This window comes from Anastrepha obliqua, chromosome 2 (assembly GCF_027943255.1).
Source record: "Anastrepha obliqua isolate idAnaObli1 chromosome 2, idAnaObli1_1.0, whole genome shotgun sequence".
NCBI lineage: Eukaryota > Metazoa > Arthropoda > Insecta > Diptera > Tephritidae > Anastrepha > Anastrepha obliqua.
The window spans coordinates 98,737,474-98,750,896 of NC_072893.1; the positions used below are offsets into that span (position 1 = coordinate 98,737,474).

At 35.4% G+C, this 13,423-nt stretch overlaps 1 protein-coding gene across 3 annotated transcripts in view; it reads right to left on the minus strand.

The window, feature by feature from the left end:
• Nucleotides 1-13,423, minus strand: part of LOC129238559 (inhibitory POU protein) — a 168,117-nt gene that overhangs the window by 92,118 nt on the left and 62,576 nt on the right. For all 3 annotated transcript variants that reach the window (XM_054873618.1, XM_054873617.1, XM_054873619.1), the window contains exon 3: nt 1,040-1,216. In XM_054873618.1, coding sequence (XP_054729593.1) covers nt 1,040-1,216 — 177 coding nt within the window. The remainder of the gene's footprint in view (nt 1-1,039; nt 1,217-13,423) is intronic.

The following is a 13,423-nucleotide window of genomic DNA, read 5'->3' on the forward strand; positions in this document are numbered from 1 at the left end:
CAGCGGCCCAAACCATTACCTGTTACCGGTGCTGCCTCCTGGTGGCCAATCGATGACTCAAACTGTCATATAAACGATCGGTCAAGTAAACCCTATCATTTTGAGAGTTTATGAATTGCTCAATTTGAAAAATTTTTTCGTCAGAAAACACAATGTTCGGAAAATGACCGCTTTCGGTCAAGCGAAACAACTCCTTCGATATCTCAAGCCTAACTTGTTGCTGCTTTTGGATTTCGTAAGGCTTGACATTGAGTAAATTTTTCAGTATGAGACGGATGCTACGGTCAGATATTTTCAGTTATTTCGCCATTTGATTGGCATTTCGTGGGTGATTTCGCTGAAGTTGCTGCTTCACTTTTTGAACCATTTCCCGTGACGCTGCAGTCTTTTGACGACCACCTCCATGACGTTTCGCGATGCTACCAGTATCATTGTAACTAGTAATGATGCGATAAAAAAAACTTTATTAACTTTAACGTGGTCGAGTTCACGAACAATCGCTGGTTGTGATTTTTCAGCCAAATATAATGCAATCACACTATTATGTTTGAAATCCATTACTTTTCTTTTTTCGCGTTTATTCTCGGCAAAATGCTTCCGCGCGCTTGTAAACAATACTCTAGACTGTCATTTAGCCAACTAACAGACAGCTGATGCTCGCACATCAGCTGCGCGAGATGTGTGAGGTTGATTACACTTTGAGTGCCGGACCCTGTATATCACTTAACCGATACCCAGTTAAACCGTTAGTGTATAAATCACACTTTCTCTAAACGCTTACCAATAACTTAAGAGTAATCAGTGAGCATCATCTGATAATTCAAAGGATCAAATGAATGCGCTTGTATGAAATACAGCCCATATGATAAGTTAAAGATTGTTTGTGAATCAGTTGCGTATTAAAATTAAACTCAAACGATCAGGAAATTGTATGGAAAATCTCGGCTGAATAACTAGCAGACATTAAATAGCATAAACGTTATCAATGACTTATTGGAAAATCGTTTTACATATTGTCTAATGACTATAAATCTCATACCTGAAGTGGTCGTTGGGGCGGTCCAGCCATGCTATGATGGTGATACATAACATCATGCTTGATTTGAGCCGGCATTTGACTGTGATGATGTGTGGCTTGATGTTTACCCATATCCACTGCAGCGAGAGCTTCCGCTCTGCTAAGTATCCCATCATTTATTCCAGCAAATATATCACCCTGCATATAAATGAAAACGAAATTAATATCTTTATTTATAGCTGATGTTTTACTTGTAATCAGCCGCCACAGTTTCTTTGCTCAATTCTGAATTAAGTTTCCTCGAGATTCTAGAGAGAAACCGCACCTGTTCAGTGGAATGTTATAATTCAAGTATCAATCAGATTTAAGGGGTTACATCTAGTTAGAAGCCCTGAAAAATGAGGTTTTTAAAAAAAATTTCCTGAGAAAACTTCTAAATTAATTGTTTTAAGCCTTTGTACACATATTATGGTAACTTTGAATAATATTTAAAAAAATTTTATTTGCAAGAATAACAGTTTTTATAGCTGCTACAGCAGATTTCCAGGAACCCCTCCAAAAAAAGACGTTTCACGGTGACCACTATATCTCCGAAGTGGATTATCTGAAATGAAAAAACCTAACGGATTTGATTAAAGTATTGTATATTCTTGTAATTAATCGAAGGAATAAGCAAAAAAAATTTATTGACAAAATGGTGGCTTCTCAAAAAAAAAATCTATTTTTTGGAATAGTTTTGGCCTTAAATTGTGTATAAACAAAAAAATGTTTATCGGTTTTAAAAAAGCTTCGATTAAGTACTAGAAAATATAGTTCAGAAGCCGGTGTAAAAATTTCAGACTAACCGGTTTAGCCGTTTCCGAGAAATCGTGATCACCGACTTTCAAAACACAGTTTTGAGAAAAACAAGGTTAAAGTTTTAAAAGCTAATTTAAAGTGCTCTGACGCGTCGTTACATTTATGCGTATAACTTCAAAAATAATCTTCGGAATGACTTGAAATTTTCATAGTGTTTACTTAAATATATGTACATTACAAAAATGAAATAAAAAAAAAAATCGATTTTTTGAAAATTCTAACTAGATGTAACCCCTTAAGTGGAAAACTTGTAATCCTTTTGAGAGATGCAACCCTTTGAAAAGAAAATGTATTTGCTCATTTCTAGGATTACTAAATAATTAAACTAACGCTGTAAAAAAATTATTTTGATTTCCTATATACATATGTACATATTTCCAGCAATATTTAATCACTGAAAATCTTCTTCTGCCACCTCCTTTAGAACGCATGCCGCTTTCACAACTCCAACGGACTCAAATCTTGGTCCCTCTAATGCAAATTGTATGTTAAGAAACAAACAAAAGTCCACGGTGCAAGATCCCGCCAATAAAGCCATTGATGTAATACCGGGATGAATGTGCGTCGAACTGTGAGCAGTCAATTTCAGATGCTGATGAAGAACAATCGGAAATCTTTACTGGTGTGTTCAGATCTTTCTTCTTTGCTTCAATTAAGCTAATTTATTTATTTTCATGTTTGCGCTGAAGGCTTTGCGATTGTATGGAATATTTACTTTTCGTTGCGTTATTTAAATGCCAATACAAGTGAAAAAGGGAAACTTTTAAGAGGGCTGTGCTTCCAAAATGAGTATGATTTATAATTATAATAATAAATGACTCAAGTAAGCATTGATTTTTTAGCTTAAGGCCACAGTAGCCATTGCTATAAGCTCATTGTATTTTATAGTTAACTGTTAATACAATTGTCAATAAAAAAGTAAAACAAAGTATTGATTTCTAATATTAACAGTAGTTCCTAATAATATACATAACTTCATAGGTTGCGATGAAAATGAGGAGGACATCACATTGATATTTACCATAAACAATCCGCATATACTCAAACTTACAAATTAACAAGCAACTAATAATTTGTATGTGTCGAAAACATACGATTGGACACAAAGTGAACTTGATTAGTTCGAAAGCATCAGAACTCGTCAGATACTGCGTGTTGAAATCAACTACATCTTATCGCTCCAAAAGGATGTGATAAGGTATTCTCGAACAAAAATAGTGTTCCTCAAATTCCCTGTAATTAACTTACAGATGACCCGTTCGAAAAATTGCAACTATCATCACACCATTCCTTCTGAACTCTGACAATAGTTATCGATATTCGTTAGAGCCATTTCGTAAGATGCTAGCCGTTTCTTTAGAATAGCCATAAAACAATCTGGAAGTCCTAATTTTTACAATTTTTGTGGCACTTTTTGGATTCGCTGAAATAAGGTTAGGTTTGGATGACCTGACCGGCTGAAAGTCATCACATAGACCTATTGGTTCTTAGTGGTACCAGATGAAGCTTGACCCTTACGTTTCCTTGTAGTAGGCTTCTTGTAGTTAATAGACCTGCGTCTTTTGCGAATCTAAGTAAGCTCTGAAGCTCTCACCCTGAGAGACATTCTAACTTCTCATATTGTAGAGCTTCTAAACATTTCATTCGGGTTCTAGCTAATGCAGGGCAGGACATGGAAGGTGTTCTAGAGTTTCCCTCTCTTCTAGTTAATTGCAAAATCTGCAGCTATCATTGTTTGTTTGTTTGCTGAAATAAAACCACTTCTGTTCGATATGTGCTTAAGTCAGCAAAATCCCGAAAATTGATCTATAAGATATTGAAATAGTCTAATTTTTTCATTATCCCGAATATTCGCCGCAATGAATCAATATATGCCCATTTACACAGGGAAACATTTGGTAGGGAAACATTTTGTTCGGGGGAGAAGGAGGGAATTTGTCTGCCGTACTGGCGACACGCTTTGTGCTTCTTATTCGCATTTCCAATCTTAAAGCAATTTTTGACAGTTGCTTCCATTGTTTTCTTCTTTTGTGGGAGAAAGTTCTGAGATCTGTTCAATCAAACGGAAGAAATCAATCATGACAAACATCAGAACGCTGCTTGGGAAATGCAGGATTATTTTTGCTAGTAAAGCAGGCATGATTTAAAAAACTTATGTGGCATGTTTATGTTGAATTCTAGTTCTTCACCATTTCTAGATACTCAAGTTAATTTTAAGTTAATTATTCATATATGAAGTATTTTTAATTTAATTTTGTTTTATTCAAAAAAATAAATAAATAATAAAAAACCAACATAAAACTATTTATTACACTGTGCTACAAAAAAAAAAACGAAATATGGTCGAATAATGCATAAAAATATTTTTGTTATATTTTTTGTACCCTCCAATTTTTATTTATTTATAAAAAACCGTTTTTTCAGACTTTGCGCGGTAATCTACGGATATCTCAGTCATTTTTTCACCGATATTCAATATTTTATATGTTTTGAAAAGAATATTGTCAGACCTTTCAAATGATGTACAACAAGTAATTATTCAAACTAGTTAGTTGTGATTATTATTTGATTAAACCTGGAGAAAGTGTTTTTTTATCATTTTTTTAATTTTAACAATTTTTTATTGCATAATTTTACAACAAAATTAAAGATGTTTGTTAATATTCTTTGAGTGCATTTATTAACGAAGAAATTAATGTATTACTTTCAATAATCGGACAAAAATTGCGTAAACTACGCTAGTTTTTCGTTAATAGAAAATAAGGGCCATCATGTGTATTGCAGTGTGTACAATATTGGTCATACATTTTTTGTCAACTTTGAAAATTGGGATGAAGTTGTTCTGACTTGGAGTAAAAAGAACAATCATACTGCTTTTTATATAAATTTTTTTGTTGATTTTACATACCTAACTTTTTCTAAAAATGTTTACCCGACCTTCGTCGTTTTAAAGAAGAATCGCTCGTCTCGCGTTTGAGCGACCAACAGTAATCCGCCAACATATGTATGTATGTATTTTGTTTTTTCCGAGGAAACGTTTTTCAATTTACGCAATTTCTTGCGTTTGTCACACATCTTTAAATAACTTATAAACAATTTTAACAAAAAAACACACTTGAGAAAAACGCGATTTTGGAAGAAGGAGATAAAAAGGCACTGCCAACCAAAGACTGGTCTAATAGCTGTTTCAGCCTAAGGTGCGTTTCATAACTATAGGACACATAACATGAATATTTAATCTTTACTCCAAAAATATGTAGGTACTCTGTAAAAATAAATGAATATATGGAATAATACTGTTATTCTCCTTAGTATCAATAAACAACAACTTTTCATCGTGGTATTTTTGTGTTTGTTTGTTCAAAACTTACCGAATTAGAGAGAGGTAAAATTACTGCGTGGGAGGAGGAGGGTCTCTGCGCCTCAGAAATCGCGCGAAAATTAGGTCGCAAAATTATGTAGAAACACGTAAACCTTTCATTTGTAATTTATGATAAATTGTCATTGTCAAACATTTATTGTCAATACATAAAGAATGCAGTGATTTTTCCAAGTAAACAATCATTAAAGACAAAAACTATGGATAGATATTCAAGGCGTTTTTTTCTATTTATGGAAAACTAGCGTAGTTTACGCAATTTTTTCCCGATTATTGAAAGTAATACATTAATTTCTTCGTTAATAAATGCACTCAAAGAATATTAACAAACATCTTTAATTTTGTTGTAAAATTATGCAATAAAAAATTGTTAAAATTAAAAAAATGATAAAAAAGCACTTTCTCCAGCTTTAATCAAATAAAAATCACAACTAACTAGTTTGAATAATTACTTGTTGTACATCATTTGAAAGGTCTGACAATATCCTTTTCAAAACATAAAATATTGAAAATCGTTGAAAAATGACTGAGATATCCGTAGATTACCGCGCAAAGTCTGAAAAAACGGTTTTTTATAAATAAATAAAAATTGGAGGGTACAAAAAATATAACAAAAATATTTTTATGCATTATTCGACCATATAAACAACATACAGTGAGTAATTTATCAGGTGTATTTTCAGTGTTGCACGGTGTTATTTAACCAGTTTGCATTCTTCATTGAAATATTTACGAAACTGTTGACGAACGTTCTCCGCTTTACATGTTGCGGGTTGTAGAATATATCCGAACCAGAAGATGCCAAAGGAATAAACGTCAAAATGTGGCCGAAAACAATTTTGCCCGTGTGACCGCGAATGAAACATTAAAAGAGAATTTCCAGTGTCTCCTTTCCAGATGTCTCCCTGTGTAAATCGGCTCTAATCCACTACCTGGAGCAGCCGACCACCATAAGACTACCACCGCCAGCTTCATCGTTTGTTTTACTTGATGCTTTGCAGCTTTTCATGCGGTTGGTGCCAACCGGCTGGAAACGGTTAATACGGGTCTCATCAGACCATTTTCCAGTTTACAGCTTTCCAGTATTTGTACTTTTTCTAGAACTTCATTATTTTCCCGGTATATGGCTGTAGTGATCGATATCTCGTAAAGCATCGATCGAACAATTTAAACTTTATGCTTGCTGTCAAGTTGACATTTCTCTGTCTGACTTTCGCCGTTTTTTGTTTGTTCCATTCAGTTGTGAGTTACAGGTAACAATGGAAGTCAAGAAAGAAAAAAATTGGTACATTTTACAGTTTTTCTTTCATAAAGGCGGAAATGTAAGCCAGACCGCTGAAATTGTGAATCGTGTTTATGGTGCCGATACAGCTAATTACGTGAAAGTAAATGACCGAAAATGTCGATAAAATCACAGATACTCGTATAATCGAAATTGACCGGCATGTTAAAAGTCGTAGCATCGCCCAGATCAACCAAAACAATTTTACACCATTTGCACAAACTAATATATTGGGTTGGCAACTAAGGAAATGCGTATTTTTTTAGAAACCCAAAGACAATGGAACTAAATAACTTTATTCTGTAATGTATTGCTCATTTTGATCAATGACCTTTTGCCATCTTTCAGGTAGTATCATAATCCCACGTTCATAAAACTTTTTGTTTTTACTCGTATTAGCAAAAAATTGAATCCGGTACGATTTGCCATCATCACCTTTATTGAACATGGGCAACACATGGGCTGAAAAGTTCCAGGTCTAACAAAGAAAACACTTTTTGTTCAAAATTAGCTTTATTCATCTATCCTTCCAGTACCGCTTTACCATTTCAGTACCACTTTTGTAGAACGATTTATGTTTTGCCTCAAAATAGGCTTCAGTTTCAGCGATAACCTCTGCATTCGAGCAAAATTTCTTACCGGCAAAATTTTTTTTAGATTTGATGAAGCAAAATTTATTTTTTTTGCCTTGAAAACAATAAAAGCAGAGTCACTGTTGGCACAACAACTCACGACCTATCGGTTGTCTTTTTAAGGTTAGTACTAACTGAAAAAGAGGTGAATGCAATAAAACTAATGTTATCTATATGTTAGGGACCTAACATGCCCATATGTTATACTCGTATGTACAGTGAGTCACAGTCAAAGTGAGCCACCAATTCCTTGAAGATATTTGTTTAAAAAATTTGTAAATACTTTCAAACACCCATTATTTTTTGTCAACTTTATCAAGTGAGCATGCTTGTGCAATCTAATGGACTATGAATAAGTTCGTGCGGTTTTTTTTCGAAATTTGAAACTTTATTGACGTAAAATGGTTACAAATTTAATATTCAAAGTATTGTCCATCGCTTACTACTACTTTTTCCCATCTTTCTGGCAATTCACGGATTCCCTTTGTGAAAAATTCGGTCGGTTTTGCCGCAATCCACGAATCGATCCATTTTTTGACTTCATCGTAATTACGGAAGTGCTGGTCAGCCAGGCCATGTTGCATCGATCGGAAGAGATAGTAATCGGATGGCGCAAGGTCTGGACTATACGGCGGGTGGGGTAGGACATCCCATTTGAGCGTTTCTAAGTATGTTTTGACCACTTGTGCAACATGTGGCCGAGCATTGTCATGTTGCAAAATAACTTTGTCGTGTCTATCGGCGTATTGCGGCCGTTTTTCTCGCAGTGCTCGGCTCAAACGCATCAATTGTCGTCGGTAGACATCCCCCGTAATCGTTTCATTCGGTTTCAGTAGCTCATAATACACAACACCCAGCTGGTCCCACCAGATACACAGCATAACCTTCAGGCCATGAATATTCTGCGCCGACGTCGATGTTGAAGCATGGCCAGGGTATCCATACGTTGCCCGACGTTTTGGATTGTCGTAATGGACCCACTTTTCATCGCCAGTCACAATTCGATGCAAAAAACCCTTTCTTTTGTGCCGTTGAAGCAGTTGTTCGCATGCCATAAAACGGCGTTCAACGTCTCTTGGCTTCAATTCATACGGCACCCAATGGCCTACCTTTCGGATCATTCCCATGGCTTTTAAACGTTTGGAAATGGTTGATTGATCAACTCCCAAAGTTTTTGCAACCTCTTCTTGCGTTTGAGCCGGATCTTGATCGAGCAATTCCTCCAAATCGGTATCCATGAACTTTGGCGGCGCACCCTCGCGTTCTTCGTCTTCCAAGCCAAAATCACCACTTTTAAAGCGTGCAAACCACTTCTGGCACGTTCGCTCAGCTAGAGCATGCTCACCATAAACTTCCACCAAGATACGATGACTTTCGGCTGCTTTTTTCTTCATATTAAAATAATGAAGAAGAATTCCCCGCAAAAACACATTATTTGGCACGAAATTCGACATTTTCAAGTGTGGTAAAAATATTGTTGTTTACGCTTCAAATAAAAAACTTATACTGACGTTTGTGCCTTACGACAGTAGCTCTCCAATGAATGTTTGGAAATGTGGATCGATGGAATAATAATCAAGTTACGCCATCTGTTGTAAAACCGCACGAACTTATTCATAGTCCTATTAACTGTATTTTTTCTGTTTGTTTGCTGCCGAAGTAAGAGTAATAATGAAGAACAAAACCAAACGCACAAACTAACGTCACACTCAAAGTGAGCCACCTAACCTTGTTTCTTTTAAAATAACGGGATATGTATTTTTGGATATTAATTTTCGCTTGCATTTTATTCTTAGTGTTTTAGTTGTTTATTATCAAGCGGGTTATAAAGATGGGTCGACAAACAAGTGTTGAAATTAGACAGTTAGTAATTGATCTTTTTAAAAAAGGAAAATCCCAAAGAAAAATTTCGGAATATGTGAATAAAAGTCGAGGAACTGTCCAGCACATCATACATCGCTTTACTAGAGGAGGAAGAGTAGGAAACAAGCAGAAAGAAAGCATAAAAAAGACGTTTTCAGAAAGGGACGAGGCATTTATTTTGCGGGAAGTGAAGAAAAATCCTCATCTTAGTGCTCCAAAATTGACGAAGATGGTTGAGGAGCAGCTAAATATCCACGTTAACGCCGAAACTGTAAGAAGAGTTCTCAGAAAGCATGGTTATAATGGTCGTACGGCCAGAAACAAGCCATTTATTAGCAGCAAAAATCGAAAAAAAGGTTGGAGTTTGCGCTGAAATATGACTACAAGGATATGAGTTTCTGGCAAAAGGTTCATAACGGTATAATGCAACGTAGAGGCTATAATAATATTTTTGAAGGTTCTCTTTACAGACGAAAGTAAATTTAACTTATTTGGCTCTGACGGTAAGAAGATGGTATGGCGATAAAAAAAACACTGAGTTTCAGCCGAAAAACCTAACTCCCAATATGAAGCACGGCTGTGGCTCCGTCATGGTTTGGGGTTGCATGGCAGGTGGTGGAACTGGAAATCTTCAACATATTCCAGGCATAATGGATAAATACGTTTATATAGACGTTTTGAAGCAAAATCTTAAGCCAAGTGTCGAAAAACTAGGGATCGAAGGCGACTTCTATTTTTACCAGGACAATGATCCTAAGCACAAGTCGTTTGTTGCGCGGGAATATCTATTATATAACTGCCCCCACGTATTGGAAGTACCACCGCAGTCTCCAGATATAAATATAATTGAAAACTTATGGTTCCGTCTTGACCAAAACCTGCGGAAACATAGCATTTCTTCAAAACAAAGTCTTTTAGATGCCTTACAAGACGAGTGGCGTGCAATGCCTTCCACATATACCTATAAGTTATTAAAATCAATTCCCCGACATCTAAAAGCCGTTATTTCCGCCAAAGGTGGCCCAACAAAGTATTAATTTGTTATTTAAGTTCAGTTCAGCTAAGGTGGCTCACTTTCACTGTGAGATAGATTTGTGAACTATTTTAGTTTTTGTTCATTTTTTTATAATAAACAAAGAAAGTTCTTCATGTAAGCGATGAATTATTGAAGCTAATATTCAAACAATAAAAACACATAAACCTTTTTCCAATCTGTGGTATTTTTAAACAAATTTCTACTAAATCTGATGACTAGGAAGTGTGGCTCACTTTGACTGTGACTCACTGTATATGCAGCCGCCGTAGCCGAATGTGTTGGTGCGTGATTACCATTCGGAGTGCCTAGGTTTGAATCTCCGTGCATGAAACAGTAAAAAGATAGAAACGGTTTTTTTAATAGCGGTCGCTCTTCGGCAGGCACTAGCAAACCTCCGAATGTATTTCTTCCTTGAAAAAGCTACTCATAAAAAATATAGGCCCCTCCATTCAAAAAACAACATCAAGACGCACACCACAAATAGGAGGAGGGGCTCGGCCAAACATCTAATGGAAGTGTACGCGCCAATTATTTATTTTTATTTTATTATTTTGATGTATATATATACATCATTTACATACATACAAATATGAGGTTTGCCTTTTATATTTTGCGCCTTTGCAACACTACGTGTGATGAGGTGTAATTTGATATTTTTATAGAAAAGTTCGGTATTTTTTACCATAAACTTACATATCGGGTGTTGTTTTTAAGAAAACAGAAATATTGTTGGATTTTTTTTATAATCTGGCACTTATTTCTTGAATATGATATGTGGCATATGTCCGCAGCACTCACTAGAGCTCGTCATTCACTGTAACGCACCTCCTTCCTCATTTCGAAAGATACATTCAAAGCGACTTTTCACAATTTGGAAACATTGTTCTTGACGATTCAGATTTACTTGTAAAACCTTACTGAACAGAAATGTCATTACTAGCTGTCAAAGCATAGTTATCGATATCGGTAGTTCTCATGCAGCTAAAAAAGAGACCCGATGGAATGTTTTCGCTTACGAGCTTTATTATTTCTTTTTTTCAGACAGACTACTTCGACTTTTGTCATTGAAGCACCACAATTAAAGCTGATACAATGAGTTCTTACATGGCTCTCGATCCTTGCAGCATGAATTTAGTGCAGGCCGTCCAAAAACGGTTGGCGTGCAAAAACAATTTATGTTTTATAGTACATTAATGAATTACGCAAGGTCATCATGTGATATATCACGAGATAAAGGCATTTTGGGCATTAGAGGGACCAGCTTACATTCAATATTGCATGAAGATTTGGTCGTTAAGACGATTTGTCTTCGTTGGATACCACAAATGTAACGATTGATGTAAAGAAATGTTGAAGAAACAAATATTTGCGGATTATCCAAAAAAAAAAATTGTTCTGAGTTTAATTAGCGAAGCTATCGCATGTCAAATCGAGGTAACAAAAAAAGTTAATAATTCCCGTTTTCCGGAATGCACGTCCTCAAGTATTCATATCAATATTTTTCAAACCATTTTAATAACAATTACACTAACTGGTAGATAATAAATAAATAAACTATGACACGCAAATTTGTTGTTGTTTTACAACAAATTTTTGTTTGTCTATTTTTTTACATTTCACTTAAGTCGTTAAATGTTTTTTTTCGTATTCCATATTTTCTGTGCTTTTGTTTGTAAACGTGTGTATATAATATATTTATTCATTCATATTTTGTTGGAATGTATAAATTAGGCTTCAAGAGGGCTGTCGTTGCAACAAATGCTTGATTACATTCAAGAACTGGATGAAGCAGAAGTAAGATTACAAGATTATTTCGAATGGCTTTATCCTGTCTTCACAAATTTATGTAACTCGCGAGATAATTGCAGCCTGGAATGATCAATATACCGTTAGATGCTCGAAGTTTGCCGACTGTTATATTTGGATTTGGCCTATTTTGTTCGATAACATATACTGCAATTTGCTAACAATTATGTCATCAACAAACTCTTCAAATTGTTCGTAACTTGGCACTGGGAACAAGCGATGGTGAATCATTGTTCACCCATTCAAATAATCCTTCCTTGTTCCCTAGCGGTAATCCAATATTTAAAGATTTCGGCTGCACTTTACGTAACCGCTTTCGCTTTGGAGGTGTTATACGATTGGATTATACTGGTTGATCCTCCATTTTTTATATGCATCTTGACACCATGATTTCGAGAAATTTTAAAAAAGCCTCCACTTCGAAGACAATTCCATGAATTCCTGAAAAAACGGCACAAATGCCGACAAAATGAGGGAATTGCATGCTCTTACTGATCATTTGAAAGCGAAAATGACTGAACATTTTCATGCCGAACTAAACCTTTCTTTCGCTGAAAGTATGACATTTTGATAGACATGGATGTAAGCATCTCATAAAATGAATGAACTTCGAAATTTACTAAGGAATCCGCTTCTTTGGTAAGTATGATCGATTATTTTGCTGATACATTGAAATCGCTGTCATTTTCATTTTTCTTTGATAACCTGTTTACAAATTATCTTTTGTTGACGTATCTCAAATCATGCGGATATATTGCTACGGGAACAATCCGCGAAAATCGTATTCCACCAATTGGTGCATAAAAAATCTTCAAGTCAATAGGAAGGGGTAACGGCAATCAATTGCGATGAGAAACACTGGCATACGTTCGGTGAAATGTAAAGGCAGTAATATTGTCTGCATGTTATCTACCACTTTTGGTGAAAATCCGAAATCAATGAAATCAAACAATCCAAATAAATCTACCACGTCCTTGCACGATCACGGAAGACAATAAATATGTGTATGTGCGAAGATCAAATCGCTTAAATTTTTCCCAATACCGCATCGCATACAGAAGAAAAAAATGGTGGTCCAGCATTTTTTCCTGGCTGATGGAAGCTAGTACGCAAAATGTTAGGTCGATTTCAACACACTCTCCGTCAGTGTTGCCAACGCCAATAAATCTGAGTCGCTAGGGCCAATATCAAAAGTCGCTAAAAAAGCCGCTAACTCCATCAGGGGCGGATCCTAAATTTCATTCTGAGAGGTGCACAAGAGACCAGCTGCGGACTTAAAATTTTTAAATGAATTATAATTAAACCAGTAACACCAACTCTACTGAAATTTGAGATCAACGGAAGTTAGTTTCAATCTCCTGAAATACTGGTTTTTTTATTATGATTCGATAAATCTGCTAAATTTTCTAATGCTTTGTTAATTTGTGTCTGAAAAACATTTGTCTCTTTAAAATATCATTGGAAAGCATGAGTGATTCAAGAAATGTTGAAAAAGTTATTTACGAAGTTGATCCAGTACTGGATTCAAATGGAAATTTGAAAATTTATA